At 43.1% G+C, this 15,965-nt stretch overlaps 1 protein-coding gene across 5 annotated transcripts in view; it reads left to right on the top strand.

The window, feature by feature from the left end:
* ppp1r13bb (protein phosphatase 1, regulatory subunit 13Bb) overlaps nt 1-14,154 on the top strand; it is a 39,716-nt gene extending 25,562 nt beyond the window's left edge. For 2 of the 5 annotated variants that reach the window (XM_022205679.2, XM_051960729.1), the window contains 12 exons: nt 130-329; nt 1,048-1,212; nt 1,495-1,687; nt 2,367-2,495; nt 6,247-6,380; nt 6,560-7,013; nt 7,893-8,671; nt 8,764-8,901; nt 9,783-9,916; nt 10,016-10,182; nt 11,076-11,275; nt 12,335-14,154. In XM_022205679.2, coding sequence (XP_022061371.1) covers nt 130-329; nt 1,048-1,212; nt 1,495-1,687; nt 2,367-2,495; nt 6,247-6,380; nt 6,560-7,013; nt 7,893-8,671; nt 8,764-8,901; nt 9,783-9,916; nt 10,016-10,182; nt 11,076-11,275; nt 12,335-12,376 — 2,735 coding nt within the window. In that variant the 3' untranslated portion in view covers nt 12,377-14,154. The remainder of the gene's footprint in view (nt 1-129; nt 330-1,047; nt 1,213-1,494; nt 1,688-2,366; nt 2,496-6,246; nt 6,381-6,559; nt 7,014-7,892; nt 8,672-8,763; nt 8,902-9,782; nt 9,917-10,015; nt 10,183-11,075; nt 11,276-12,334) is intronic. The other 3 variants (XM_022205680.2, XM_051960727.1, XM_022205682.2) reach the window with 3 other exon arrangements.
* The last annotated feature ends 1,811 nt before the right edge of the window (nt 14,155-15,965 follow it).

Here is a 15,965-nt window from a genome sequence, read left to right as displayed (position 1 = left end):
AATTGTTCCTTGCATACTGCGTCAGATAATGCTCATAGAAATGTTTGCTGCACCTGCTAAATTAACTGCGTTCACCTGAGTGTCAGATTGTAAATGAGCCGTTGTGGTGTATTTTTATTTTGCATGCAGCGGCAGAGATTGAGCAGGTCAGCGGCTTGTTCCAGGAGAAGCAGGCTGAGTTGCAGGCTGCGGTGCTGAGGGTGGAGCAGCTTAGCCTTCAGCTGGAGGACCTGCGGAGAGGAAAGCTCAATGGCATCCAGACTACCCTGGGTGGCCAGGTCACCGGTGCTGCCGCCCTCGAGCTCCGTAAGCTGTACCAGGAGCTTCAGGTAAGGAATAGTCAAAACAAGTGCAACATCTAGTGCAGGATCCAGTCTGTTTGCTTTACATCTGACTGCAGTGGTAGCAGTATACACCAGTGAGGCAGAACATTATGACCGTAATTTACCACTCGGGGATAAATAAGATGTTTGTTTGTTTTTTTTAACTCTGATTCCGACCACTTGCATAATATTGTAAAAATGCTCTGAACCACTGGGCCTGGACCAGAGGACCTCTCAGGGTGTCCTATGGGGTCTGGACCAGGACATTGGCAGTGGATCCTTTTGGGTGCTCTGGGTTGTGCAGTAGGGTGTCTTGGAATCAAACTTGTTCCATTGCATCCTGTTAATGCTGGTCCAGAATGGGGTCTAGGAAGCTTGGAGGTCAAATCAACATCTTGGGAGATTGTCATGTTCCTCAAGATGTTCCTGATTGATGTTTTTGCGATGTGGTGGGGTGTACTGTCCTTCAGGGGTAGGTCAGTGACATTTAGGATTGTTATTTGCATGAAGGCAAGTTCTTGTTCTGTTACAATGTTTATTTTGGTGTCTAAATCTCATCAACACGGATGCCAAAATCCAAGGTTTTCCAGTAGAACACCACATAGCACCAATATGATCGATGTTGTTCACTTCACCTGTCAGTGGTCATAATGTTGTGGCTGATTGGTGTATACTGTTCTAAAGAGTCAGTGCGTTTGTTCATGTTATCGTTTATCATCCTCAGATTCGAAACAAGTTGAACCAGGAGCAAAACAGCAAGCTACAGCAACAGAAGGAGCTTCTGAACAAGCGCAACATGGAAGTGACGCTCATGGACAAGCGCATTAGCGAGCTGCGGGAACGCCTCTACAAGAAAAAAGCTGAGGCACGTCAAAAAGAGAACCTTCCTGTAAGACTAGGAGCGCTTAACACATGTTTTTCATTAAAATGCTTCTGACCAAAGTGCCTGTTGCTTTCAGGCTAGATGCTACATTTGTTCAATATGGAGTAAAAAATTATAATTCCAGCTTCTCAAATGGTGGAGATTTACAGAGCCCACAAGAGGACATAAACTTTGCTCAAGCTTCCACAGTTGGGATTGAACATAATTGGCAGTTGTCTACTGTGTATTTGTGGACATGTTGATTGTTTTCCTAACATTTGAAACTTTTCTGACTCTCTTCTCTTACAGCTGAATAGAGCCAATGGGCCTCCCTCCCCTCAGCCAGCTCCTGGTACTCTGGGTCGCGTTGCTGCTGTCGGGCCATACATCCAAGTTCCTGTACCTGGTCGACAGGACGGAGGCTACAACATACCACCCGATCCACTGAAGCCTCAGACACTTGGTGTTAATAACCAAGCCAATCATGGCCGCACCAAATCAGGTAGGTTTAAAGTGATGAAATGTGTGCCGCTACACAACTTGGCAAGCTTGAATACATGTCAACTCAGAGGCAGAAGTCTTAGGGACAGGTTATGGTCCCTCAGAAATAGATGTTAAGTCGGAAATCAAATGTGTTAACAGTCACTGAATGGAGTGGAAAGTCATTATTGTGTTGTACGAATAAAAAATGGCACAAATAGTTGAGTATTAAGTGAAAAAAGAGAGCCAGAAAGAGAAGTACAATCCCGGAGGCACAATTTATGTGAACGCTGAATCATTGGATTCAGAAAGATTATGGACGAAGCAACATTCAGTGTTGGAAAAGTCTTGGGTTGAGGGTGTTTCTGATGATATCAAACCATCCGGCATGCTCTTCAGGCCTTAAAGTCAACTTTTTTATGCTATATGATCAAAACATCCTGCATGAACAGATTGTGACCAAAATCCTTTTTCTGAACCTGAACTGCTTCCTTCCCACCTAACTTCTCAATTCCTACCTGAGCTTGATTTCTGTGATTTCTTTTTTCCCCTTCCTCTCTAACCTCGCTCTCTTTCCTGTGTTGTGTAAACTGTATTTTCCTCCCTCGTCTGTCCTCTTTTCACGTCTCTTTGCTGTCCTGTCCTTGTAACGTCTTGTGTTTCGCTGGGTGTGGGGTTGGGGGCGACTCTTCCTGGGGTAGATGGTGTGCGAAAGCCTCCCGGTCCTTGGAAAGTGTCTGATTTAGACATCGTTGTGGACCCGGTACCCCCGCCCCTTCCAGAATCACACCCGGGCCCTGGAGCCTCCACTGGCTCCGACGGCACGTCTCGTGAGTGCACAGTGCTGCATAAGCAAAGGGATGGCACCTTTCCGAACCTTGTCTCTCGGTTGTAGCACAGGATCCTCAGCGTGCACAGGAATGTTTGCGCCATACTGCCGCCATGTCTGATAATATTCAGTCGTGTAATCTGATTTCAATGTTATTTCTTGAATTGGCCCGATGTTTGACAGCGCCCTACCCTCTATTCACCTACTGCCGCTTTCATTTTCCACAAAAGTGAGGAGACTGTGTGGATTTTCCCCAAACAGTCTCACACAAAACAAAGCTTTCTTGTACAGGGTGGGGAAGCAAAAATGTCCTGTCAGGTAAAAACAACTATAAATGGGTATAACTTTTTTATTCTTTGAAATTTTGAACTGATTTCCTGAAGAACACAAATTTAAAGCTTTCAGAGCATGTTTATTCAATATGTCCTCCGTCAGCCATGAAGGCCTCGATACAGCCTCTGAAAGAAGCACAGGCCCTCCTGATATCCTCCTTGGGGTAGGCCTCCCATTCCCTGGAGAATGCAGCTTTAAGTAAATCCATATTGGCATGAGGGGTGGCATTAGTCCTCAACTCAATGGCGCCCCATCAGAAAAAATCCAGGGGGTTTAGATCAGGTGAGCTCGGGGGCCAAATGGCTTTGGGCCAGAAGTTCGCCATATTCTACTCGCAGAACTTTTGGACCTTGATTGATGTGTGAGCAGGAGAACCATCTTGCTGCCACACATAGTTGTTGTCAGGGTAGGTGGCCTTCAGCAAAACGGTGTGTCTCAGAACTTTGTAGTACACATCAGCCCCAATTTTCTGATCTGGCTTGAAGAAGTAGGGGGGCATCTTATTGCCATCTGAGCCCAAGACTCCCAGGACCATCTGGAGATCTCTTGGTGCCCAAACTGGATTGTCTGGCATGCTGGATGCGCCAAATGGTCCTCTCACTGATGCCATCAATCTTGGCAATGTCCTTCTGAGGGATTTGGGCATCCAGGAGATCACAAACCTTGTTGCGTTTTGCTTGTTGCTTGCTCACTTCACAATGCACCAAGGTCTGACAAATGCTAAAAAGATTGGTTAAAGGTAAGGAACTTTGATTTTGATTATTGTTTTGATTACCCTCACCGTTTGGGCAGGACATTAAAATTTGTCAATAGGACATTTTTGCTTCCCCACCCTGTAGAGCATGGAAATCTGACTGATCCCAACAATCTCGCTGATTGATGGCGTCATTCTGCTCTGATGTGGCAGAGAGAGAACATGCTGTCTATCCATTTGGAGTTTCCTCTTTAGATTGGCTAATGACTTGAAAAGCAGCAGGATGCCATGTTGAAACACTTTGCTGCCATCTACTGAAAATTTACGCTCTTGATTGTAGTCGATGTTCGCTGACAAAGCACTGCTGATCCTGTGTGTGTTTGTACACTTCTGAGAAGGTTCGATGAGTTGAGTGCCTCAAAGCAGACCATGATATTGTGGCTTTGTTTCAGTTTCATAACATTCCCAGTGTGCCTATAGTAACCCTAACCTTCACACCACATCCACACAGCACTAAGCTGTGAGAGTCACTGTTAGTTTTCAAACATTTTTTATGCACAAGGATTTTACTTGTGCATGTTAAGATGTCACTGGATTCACAGCTGTCACTCCTGATAATCTCAAGAGGCATGTCAGAATGCTTCCTTTTAGACTTTGGTTAGTCGTGCTAGAACTGCCTAATTATTATTGCATAGACCTTCTCCACCGCTGACATCCTGCCATGTCGTTGCACAGGAAAAGCACGGGTGTAATTGATAACATTAGAAAAGTGTTTTCCATTTAGGTGTGCCAGTTTCTGGATCTTTGAATTGCGCATGCTTACTTTCTTGCAATGACAAGTCAAGATGTCAATCATGAAAAATGATTATCTGATAATATCTGTTGAGTTCCTTAACACGTCAGTCATCAGCATTATAGCTGTAGGGCAGCCTTTTTGTCATAATACTTGCATTTCTGTCAAGTGTACAGGACCTTTTTCTGTTGTTTTGTTGTCTTTCTTTTTCCATCCTTTCTTTTCATCTCATCCTTACTGTCTAAACATTTTAATCTTGCGCACATTGTTTTAACAGAGCCCGTCCGATACTGTATTTTTAGACATCTGAGTAAAAGACTCTGATATATCATCCAATGTTGTATATTCTAGCGTTGTATTGGAAAGGGAAATGGATGGGGTCATTTTTTTATTTTCGGGGTGAGTCAGAACTCCGGCGATCATGTATACAAAGACATTACGTTCATCACGATATCGATAAGTTCTTTGGAAAAGTTAATAGAAATGGCTTTCATGCATGTGTGAGTCATTTTAAAAGAAGACAATCGTGCGACTTAGACTAAGCAATCGGCCGATGTTCTTCTGTGTTTTGTCCTGTTCCGAACGTTTGATTATATCTAATTTCACTTCCATAGAGATGGCTTTCCTTTTCTTTGAAGCGCTGCCATCAGAAAAATCTGACTTCCGCTTGGGAGCCATAATGAAGGACAAAAAGTTAGCCAATGTAGCACAATCCAAGGTGGCGTACAACCGGAGAACGTAAACGACACTGTCTTATAGCTCCGCGTGACGACGTATTCATCCGCTGTTCGCTAACTAGTTCCACGTAAACGGTAACGATGGAACGCCATAGGTCGATTACATCTCAAATCGAGGACCCCCTGTATTTCAGAAACGAGGGTCAGTGGGGGTCAATGCTCAGCTGTGACTCTGCTACATGTGCTGCAGACAGTTCTGAGACTTTTATAAACTCTGCTAGAGAAACTTTGCAAGGAAACAGTTTCTACCCCAGGTATCTCCTTCTGCATTATGTTTGTAGGAAAAAAGTGTTTTATGTTGGTGTATATCAGGCTACATATACAAACACTGAGATATCTGTGATTGGACAGTACATCGGTCGGGCTCTTTAGTCTAATATTTGAAGCAATATTTCAGTCCTCTAATAGCTCTCAGTGGAGTCACCAATAGTCGCTAAGTTAAAACACGACATGACTAAATACAAGTACTGTAGCAAAGTACTAATATGTTCATTGCCATCATTGCTGTGAATTGAAGGCTCAGGATTTTTGTCCTATTGATCAATGTCCCTTCTTTAGACCTTTAATAATAAATGTCCTCTCTGATGTGTTTGGCCACATGGACTTTCAGAGTACTGGTATTTTAAGAAACAATTTGGAATACTTAATTTAACTGCAGACACAAAAATCTCCGAAATTTATTTCCCCAAGATCATAGTGTACTTTTTTTTAAAATCAGGGTTAAAAGTATATATTCCATGAAGTCAAGTCTCTGGAATAGATATGAATTTGTGATTTTTATAGTCTTTATTTGATTCTTGATTTTTGCTAAAAAAAATTGTGAAAGTTTGAAATCAACAAAGAGGCAGTAAGGAGTGTGTTTGAATGCCTTTGGTTAATAGGATAAACTTCTCAAAATCCTGAACCCTCCAATTAAAACCAATCCAAGGTCAAAATGGTGCAGAAATTTGATATGTAATGTGCTGCATACACTCGTGTTCTTGAATTGCTGTCACTAAATTTTCATGGTGAATCGCGCAAAAAGACACATTTCAATTATACGGGAAAAGCTACCATTTAGACCTAGCTCTGGTGAACATGCTGTCACTACCCTGAGTTGTAAAAATAGTCTTGTGCTTCTCACACCACCTCAGCCATTGAATGTGATCTTTTTGTTCTTTTGCGTCACCCTTACTGTGTCCCGTCTGTGCCCTAGCTAATGATACTGGTTGGCCTACTGTAGGCAAGACCAGCACAACGCTAAAGCCTCCTGAGAGAAGAGACTCAGGGACTGATACCCAGGGCAAGAGCCCTCCCTCAGGCTCCCCCGTTGCTTCAAGTGCAGAAAAGGTTTGTCCTTTTTCTTCCAAGCTACTCCAGTGTACACAGAAATTCCATTGTTTTGTGTAGATATCACCTACATTTAATGAAGTGTCTCCTGCATTAAAACCAGATGTGTTGTGGTTGTTTAAGAAGAAACATTTTAGTGCCAAAAATCAATCTTTGTTGGATTTTATGCTTCTTCACAGGTGCTAGACTCCAAAATGACTGTGTCCTCCCCCGCCATATCCAAGCCACAGCCGCCGCCGTATGGATCCCACCTCACCTCCGCAAACTCGGCCAGCTCCTTGGAGCGCCGCAAAGACGCGCCTCCTCCTCCTCGCCCGCTCCCAAACCCTCCAGCTCCTGCTTGGCCCCGCGTCCCCCCCTCCACAGGTTCGTCCTCCCAGCAGATCCAGCAGCGTATCTCGGTGCCGCCGAGTCCCACCTTCCAGCCCAACGTGCCGCTTTTCCCTCCCGGCCTGAGCGAGCGGCTGGATCCTCCGCCGGCTGTGGCAGTGCGACCCTTCATCCCAGACAGAGGATCACGACCTCAGTCGCCCAGGAAGGGCCCACCCACCATGAACTCCAGCTCCATCTATCACATGTACCTCCAGCAGGCGGCGCCGAAGAGCCAGCCACTCAAACCTGCTCTCAAAGCAGGTAAGAGTTCTGTTCTTTAATCTTCATGTCGTCCTGTGGGTTTTAAAGTTTGAAAATGTGGACAAAAAAATACATATTTTCACAGTGAAACTTCTGATGTCCACATTTTCAACATTTTGGGGAAAGTTTTGAACATTTTTTGGTGGGAAAAAAAAAGAAACGTTTAAAATATGTTTAAGAACATTCACAAAAAAATTAACCAAAATCCAGCGATATTCGCTGGATTTTGGTTAATTTTTTGTGAATGTTCTTAAAGAATAGGTTAGAAGTTTAACTGATATATCTGTAATCACTTTAGATATTTTTTAGGATTTTTTGGGGGAAGATTTTTATTTGTTTTTGAAAATATTTATAAGAATTTTCTTGCCAAATTTTGGGGATTTTTTATTTATTTTTATTAAACTTTTAAGGGAACCTTTTAAGGAATTACTGGAATTTTCTTCCTGAAGGTTTTGCACATTTTCAGAATTTGGGGAATTTTTTTGATGAATTTGTGGATTTTTTTCAGACAAGGAAATAATATTTTTTGGTGCCTGTAAATGAATACAACAGGACGATTAGGAGATGCTCCCATTCTGACTTGCTGTGAATCTTGTCAAGAAAGCACATCAAATATTAGCCTATTGCTACCTGAAATATGACACTCTTCTGTTTTTTGTTTTTTTTCAGATTTATATTAACATATATTGAACACTTGTAGGTTTCGGATGATGAGAAAATACAAAGATTCATCACTTCTAAGCTGAATTTTTTTTACCAAAATCTGGTTGATTATTATACTTAATGATCTGAAAAAAAATCTACTGGGTGATTATTAATGATATTAATGATGATGTCGATTCCCCCAACTTTAAATCCACCTTGTCTGTTTGTCTCTAGTATATGGGAAGCCTGTCCTCCCCTCCAGCTCGACTCCCCCCTCTCCCCTGCCTTTCGTCCAGGCAGGAGGCGCCTTCCCGCTGCTCCATCCCAGCAGTGAGGACGGTTTCGACGGAGAATTTGATGATCACGACAGCTTCCATCACCTGGAGCCTTCAGCGCCTCCTCCCAGCGTGGAGAACATCCCGCGGCCGCTCAGCCCCACTAAGCTAACGCCCATGGTTCATTCCCCGCTGCGCTACCAAAGCGACGCCGACCTTGAAGTGCTCCGTAAAAAGCTGGCTAACGCTCCGAGGCCGCTCAAGAAGCGCAGCTCCATCACAGAACCAGAGGGCCCCAGCGGACCCAACATCCAGAAACTGCTCTACCAGAGATTTAACACGCTAGCAGGAGGCATAGAGGGAAACGGAGTCAGCGGATCGGGAGGTGGCAACGGCGCAGGTAATGGAACACCGTTCTACCAACCAGCTCATCCTCCAGGATATCTGGGAGGCGACTCGCTGGCTGACACAGACAATGGAAACCTCCTGTCTGAGACGCTGCTAGTGCCGCCACCAGGAGAGGAGGAGCAGGGCTCTGAGGCTACAGCTAGCACTACTGATGCTAATGACAACGAGCCATTGCCGTCACCACCAGAGGGAATGGTGGATCCCGATGAAGCAGAGGGTCCAGAGGACGACAACAACAACAACGTGGGAGGCTCTGAGGCGTCGCTGCCCAGCCCGGTGTTGGAGGTCACCACTCCAGAGGAGAGCGGCACGGCGGCCTCACAACCACTGGTGAGAAAGACATCTACCATACCATGCTTTGAAGGACATGCATTTGTAATAAATATAACTGTAACTCATGCTTCCTCTATCTGGTAATACAGGAGAAGCGCACAAACCTAAAGAAGCCCAACTCTGAGCGCACCGGTCACGGCTTCAGAGTGAAGTTCAACCCTTTGGCTCTTCTGCTGGATGCCTCGTTGGAAGGAGAGTTTGACCTGGTCCAGAGGATCATCTACGAGGTATGTCTCTGTGTGTGGAATTATTTATATATGCATTTAGGGTAAACAGAACACAGCTAGAAGATCCTCAGTTCACATCCCGGGCCTGGGATCTTCCTGCATGGAGTTTCCATGTTCTCAGTGTGCATGTGTGGGTGAAGGCAGGAGACACCTGGACAGGTCACCAGTCCATCACAGGGCTACATATAGAGACTAACAATCACACTCACATTCACACCTACGGACAATTTAGAGTTACCAGTTAACCTCAGCATGTGTTTGGACTTTGGGAGTAAGGTATGGCTGACCTGAATAGCATTTTCTGGGCTCTGGATGTTCGGCCCCCGTTAATGACGAGTATTCGGTCCGCTTCGTAACGTCCAACGAATATTCGGATCTCAAAATAAATATCCGGATACTGCCGTTACGGCCGGATATTCAGATATTCAAATCCAACCCTAGAGTAAGCTTTAGTAGCACTGCAGATGAGAGGATGATTCCCCTCACTTGTGGGTTTATTTTCTTTGCACTATTTTGTATCACTGTCCATCCAAATCAAATGCTTAATGGGAAAGGCGTGGCACTACAACCTAGTGGCAACTTCAAAGAGCAGAATATAAGGGTATTCGATGAAAAACAGTTTTACATACCACTTCCTGCATCAAAATGAGGAAAGTGACTCTTCTTTGACTTCCACGCTTTGACTTAAAAACCCACTCATGTACAGGGAGAACATGTAAACTCCATGCAGAAAGATCCCAGGAAGGCGGGGATGCAAACCGGAGCATGATAGTTTGTATATGTAGCTGAGACCCTACAGAGGATTAATTAGTGCATAGATAGCGGATGTATACATGTGGGGTAAACACTCATCTTTTCATACGGGCCTTTCTTTTTTCCAGGTGGAGAATCCGAGCACTCCTAATGATGAGGGCATCACACCGTTGCACAACGCCGTGTGCGCTGGACATCACCACATAGTCAAGTTCCTGCTGGATTTCGGTGTGAACGTCAACGCTGCAGACAGTGATGGATGGTGAGTCTGACACGGGAGGGCAGAAATACAGAAAAATATTCATTCATATGGTCTGCGGTTGTATTTATTGAGCGCTTTTGTTGATGTTTGCTTGAACAGGACTCCTCTTCACTGTGCCGCATCCTGCAACAGTGTTCATCTCTGCAAGTTGTTGGTTGAGTCGGGGGCCGCCATCTTTGCCAGCACCATTAGTGACGTGGAGACGGCTGCAGATAAATGCGAGGAAATGGAGGAGGGCTACATCCAGTGTTCCCAGTTTCTATACGGTGAGATAAACGCACTAATCACAAGGCTTAAATCGAAATCTTTGGCGTTTTAGATGTGAAATAGATAATTTTACACTGCTGTTCAACAGTTTGGGGTCATGTAGATCCTTTTTTTTAAGAGAAGCATTTTTTTTTTTTAAATGAAGATGACTTTAAATGAATCAGAAATCCAGTCTAGACATTCTTTATGTAGTAAAAGACTATTCTAGCTGATTTTTAATGGAATATCTCCATAGGGGTACAGAGGAACATTTCCAGCAACCATCACTCCTGTGTTCTAATGCTACATTGTGTTAGCTAATGGTGCTGAAAGGCTCATTGATGATCAGAAAACCCTTGTGCAGTTATGTTAGCACATGGATAAAAGTGGGAGTGTTCATGGAGAACATGACATTGTCTGAATGACCCCAAACTTTTGAACAGTATTGTGTGTCTATGGATAATATTCTTTATTTAACTCTTGCATGGCAAAAATATTATGGCTGTTCATTTAATTAAACAGCCATAAAGAACTCCAATTTTGCTAATAAAAAAAGTAGCTCTTCATTAATTAGCTCAACAACTGTCAACAATGCACTACTTTGACAAAGCACTGCAGTGAATAGATGTTTTGTTTTCATTCTGTCGTCACAATACGTGTAGTTTGTCTTTTCCCTTACTCACATAGGTAATTAATTCTTTGAGGCTGTGACCCTCCTTCCCTGTATTCTTCCTTCCAACCCTTCTATACCCATTTGAGACACAAAAATTTCAAATCATCATTAGGTCCCGCACTGTACAGCAAATAATATGGTATAATATGAAAAAGAAGTTGGTGTCAGCAATTAGACACTTTTCCCCTGACGTTTATGATTTGATCCGTTCAAATGTCTGTTTTGGACTCTCTCGTGCAGGCGTTCAGGAGAAGCTGGGCGTCATGAACAAAGGGACGGTGTATGCTCTGTGGAATTATGAAGGCCAGAATCAGGATGAGCTGTCGTTCAGCGAGGGGGACGCCATCACCATCCTGCGACGACAGGACGACAGTGAAACCGAGTGGTGGTGGGCGCGACTGGAGGACAATGAGGGCTACGTGCCCCGCAACCTGCTGGGGGTAACGACGAAAACACTCGCCTAGTGTCATTTTGTTAGACCAGATTTATGTTTAACTCTCCAGATAAAAGTTTGAGCTTGTTTTACTTCTGAGAAAGAATCAGCAGCTCAGTCGTACCATTTCAGACGCTGAAATCTTCAAAACATTTGTGGCAGAAATCACAGCACCATAGAATGCGGCTATTTAATATTAATATGAATATATTAATTCATATTTTATATATACCCACAAACAAAATGACATTGCACAGAGCACAGGTGTGTGTTATGCATGTGCACGTTATGTACAGATACCAAATGGCATGACCTAAATATGTAGCGGGTGGCGGGAATTGATAAGAGTCAGAAACACCCCCACAATTTAATCGATAGTTCCTTGTATCATTTCTGATGGATAAGTCCTGATAAGTCCACAGCGGTGAATTTGTAGTAGGATCACAATCATGTGATTGTCAGCAGGCAGCTGATGTAGTGTTCACTTGTTGTCATGGTTACAGTGACGCCATACCGCTGTCTCAAAATGATACAGAAATCTTTAATAAATCCGTGGATCCCGACTATAAGCTGCATCACTGCCAAAATCCTATCAGTTGGTCCTTGTGTCATTTCTGACCTTCCCTGAAAATTTCCTCCAAATCCATTTGTCAGTTTTTGAGTAATGTTGCTAACAGACAGACGGACACACGTATGCTGAATGTCGCATAACTCCACTGCCTTCTTTGGTGAAGTAAACAGTCCACCTTAAATGATGATGTGGGCTGATTGGCTGATTCAGCTGCTGCTTGGATGTCATTAGTTGTTGGTTAAAGATTCTTATAAATGAACAATTATTAAGAAGAACTCATTTGTTGGGAGAAGATTGGCAACATTAGTAAGTGAGTGACTCACGTTTATGGCCTGCCTCCAGTAATGAGGTATGCAGGCTTCAGATAAGGTGTATAAAAATACACAATGCAGAAGTGTAACAACGCTGAATGAGAAATAGGAGGTGATTTCAGTGACAGACTACGTTGCACCAAACACATTAGTGACTCCAGACATTTCCCTGTTTTCTCTGCAGCTCTATCCTAGGATCAAACCTCGTCAGCGCTCCCTGGCGTAGCGTCGCTCCACCGGACTAGCAGAGCAGAGAACAACGAAGGGGCCTGGTGCTCTGTCTCCTCCCCGTGGCCATATCCTCCCCCCCAGAAAAACCCTTTTCTCCGAAGCAAAGGGCACGAAACTCCGACACTACACACGCTTACATCCCGCACACACGGAGACAAACACAAGCACTCCAAAGTCTCTCAGACGACTCCATGTTGAACCCACCTCCCCACCTTTAGACCCGCCGCTCTGTCTCCGGCTCGATTTCTACCCTCCGACTCAGTGCCAGACATGAATCAGAAGAATCCGACACTAACCCTCGCCTCAGTATTCCTCCGTGTTCGCACTTCTTCTGCCATCTCCATCTCCCTACCGAGGTCTGTGGTGGCTACGCTGGTTTACATGACACTCTGTGGTAACTGGAAAGTCATCTTTAAGGGTGACAAGTTGCTGATTTTTGTCAGTAAAATGTAAGTTAAGTATTTGGACATTATTTTTTAAGGCCGATTTGATCCCTATGAAGAAAACAAAATGCAGAAAAATGCGCTTTGACTGTAGCCTAACCACCAAAGATGGATATAGATTGAACAGTTTTAAGTTTATTCCTCCCTAAGATCTTGCAGAGTGAGATAATCAGTTGATTTGCTGCTATGCTATTGATTAATAGCCCCCAGGAGCTAAAGTAAAATGAATTTCGGAGTGGAAAATCGCAAATATTGTAAATCCTCAGTATTAACTACACACAGGCCAGTCAAAAAAATACTAAAAAATCCCCGTGTTTTAAAGAAAAGGTGGATATAAATTGACAGCTCACGCATTGTCATGAATTGAAGACGTGATTTTTTTTTTTTTTTCATTTAGTGTCATCTGTTCAGAAACTGGATGCAGGATTATTGTGGATGTGTGGCGAGAACATCAATAAATTATAAGTGAGCCTTTGGACGATAATCCCATTTTTTTACCTGTAATGTGTGATTTCAAGTGTTTAAATGAGCAACACAGATATTTATGCAGAGTTTATCTTCCTGGTTTTGTCATCACACCTGAAAGTATCGGGTTACATGCTGCAATTTCTAAAAAAGGAAAGAAAAATGCTGTCATGGAAATGAGTAACAAACAGTATTTTGATTCACCAAAAAAAGATCCCTGATCAGTGGGAAAACTGCTACAAACTGCTAAGATGCTGAATCTGGATGCTGTTTTCAGGTTTGTTTTTGCTGTTTTCATTCCAAAGCGGGTTTTTCCATCACTCCAGGCGTGCTCGTAGTTTGAATCTCACTTCCAGGATCACATTTTTTGTTTAAATTCCTGTCATCTGATAAGATCTGTAGAAGACGCTACATCTAAAACTCCCTGGGACTACCTTTGTTTAGCCCGTTAAACAAAGTTAGCACTCGTCGGTTTTAGTAACCTCCTCCTGCTGCACTTGTTTTTCTACAGATGTCCACTGAAACACTGAATCTCAGGACCAACACGGTGCTGCTGACACGTTTCATCCAAGTTCTGGTTTATTATTTACAACTGATGCAAATGTATCCATGAACCTTTTCTGTTTGAAGTTAACTCCTGGTTGTTTTCTCCTCCTTAAAAAATAATTCCAACCTCCTGCTTTCCACTGAGACTGACTCTGGACCAGCGTCACATCTAGATCATTCTAAGGACTTGCCAATGCCTCTGCTTTATCCTTTGGTTGTGCTATAGTTACTTTAAATTTGGGTGTACCATTCTAATAATTATCCTTCTTGTTTTGAGCTTTACGTAGCTGAAACGCCAATAAACTTCTTGCTTTACGTACCTTTTCATAGTATTTTTGACTTGCAAAGCATAAAGCCCCTTTGGCTTTATGAGCTGAGAGTAAATGCAGCTTTTCTGGGTTCTTTCAGTTCATGAAGGATGCTTTTATTTGTTGTTTATAAGTTTTAGCTTCACTTTATGCATGGTTTTCTAAAGCTTTCTGTTTGGCTAGGCTCTGGTGTTTCTCTCATAACTTATACACACGTGGACAAAATTGTTGGTACCCCTCAGTTAAAGAAGGAAAAACCCACAATTCTCACTGAAATCACTTGAAACTCACAAAAGTAACAATAAATAAAAATTTATTGAAAATTAAATAATCAAAAACAGCCATTACTTTTGAATTGTTGATTAACATAATTATTTAAAAAAACAAACTAATGAAACAGGCCTGGACAAAAATGATGGTACCTCTATAAAAGATTGAAAACTATTTGACCAGAGTGACATGATTAACTCAGGTGTGTCATTTAATTGACATCACAGGTGTTTCCAAACTCATAATCGGTCAGTCTGCCTATTTAAAGGGAGACAAGTAGTCACCCTGCTGTTTGGTGAAAAGGTGTGTACCACACTGAACATGGACAACAGAAAGCGAAGGAGAGAATTGTCCCAGGACATCCGAAAAAAAATGATAGACAAACATCTTAAAGGTAAAGGCTATAAGACCATCTCTAAACAGCTTGAAGTTCCTGTGACAACAGTGGCTCATATTATTCAGAAGTTCAAGACCCACGGGACAGTAGCCAACCTCCCTGGACGTGGCCGCAAGAGGAAAATTGATGACAAATTGAAGAGACGGATCGTTGGAATTGTATCCAAAGAGCCCAGAGCAACCTCCAAAGAAATCAAAGGTGAACTCCAAGGCCAAGGTACATCAGTGTCAGATCGCACCATTCGTCGTTGTTTGAGCCAAAGTGGACTTCATGGGAGACGACCAAGGAGGACACCACTGCTGAAAAAAACTCATAAAAAAGCGAGACTGGAATTTGCAAAAATGCATGTTGACAAGCCACAAAGCTTCTGGGAGAATGTCCTTTGGACAGATGAGACCAAACTGGAGCTTTTTGGTAAGGCACATCAACTCTATGTTCATAGACTCAAAAACCAAGCATACGAAGAAAAGAACACTGTCCCTACGGTGAAACATGGAGGAGGCTCAGTAATGTTTTGGGGCTGCTTTGCTGCATCTGGCACAGGGTGTCTTGAAAGTGTACAAGGTACGATGAAATCTGAAGACTATCAAGGCATTCTGGAGAGAAATGTGCTGCCTAGTGTCAGAAAGCTTGGTCTCAGTCGCAGGTCATGGGTCTTCCAACAGGACAACGATCCAAAACACACAGCCAAAAACACCCAAGAATGGCTGAGAGAAAAGCCTTGGACTATTCTAAAGTGGCCTTCTATGAGCCCAGATCTGAATCCCATTGAACATATGTGGAAGGAGCTGAAACATGCCATTTGGAGAAGACACCCATCAAACCTGAGACAACTGGAGCTGTTTGCTCATGAGGAGTGGGCCAAAATACCTGTTGACAGCTGCAGAACGCTCATTGACAAATACAGAAATCGTTTAATTGCAGTGATTGCCTCAAAAGGTTGGGCAACAAAATATTAAGTTATGGGTACCATCATTTTTGTCCAGCCCTATTTCATTAGTTTGTTTTTTTAAATAATTATGTTAATCAACAATTCAAAAGTGATGGCTGATTTTGATTATTTAATTTTCAATAAATTTTTATTTATTGTTACTTTTGTGAGTTTCAAGTGATGTCAGTGAGAATTGTGGGTTTTTCCTTCTTTAACTGAGGGGT

The sequence above is a fragment of the Acanthochromis polyacanthus genome, chromosome 16, assembly GCF_021347895.1.
Source record: "Acanthochromis polyacanthus isolate Apoly-LR-REF ecotype Palm Island chromosome 16, KAUST_Apoly_ChrSc, whole genome shotgun sequence".
NCBI classification, from domain to species: domain Eukaryota; kingdom Metazoa; phylum Chordata; class Actinopteri; family Pomacentridae; genus Acanthochromis; species Acanthochromis polyacanthus.
This window is presented reverse-complemented; position numbering and strand designations above follow the sequence as displayed.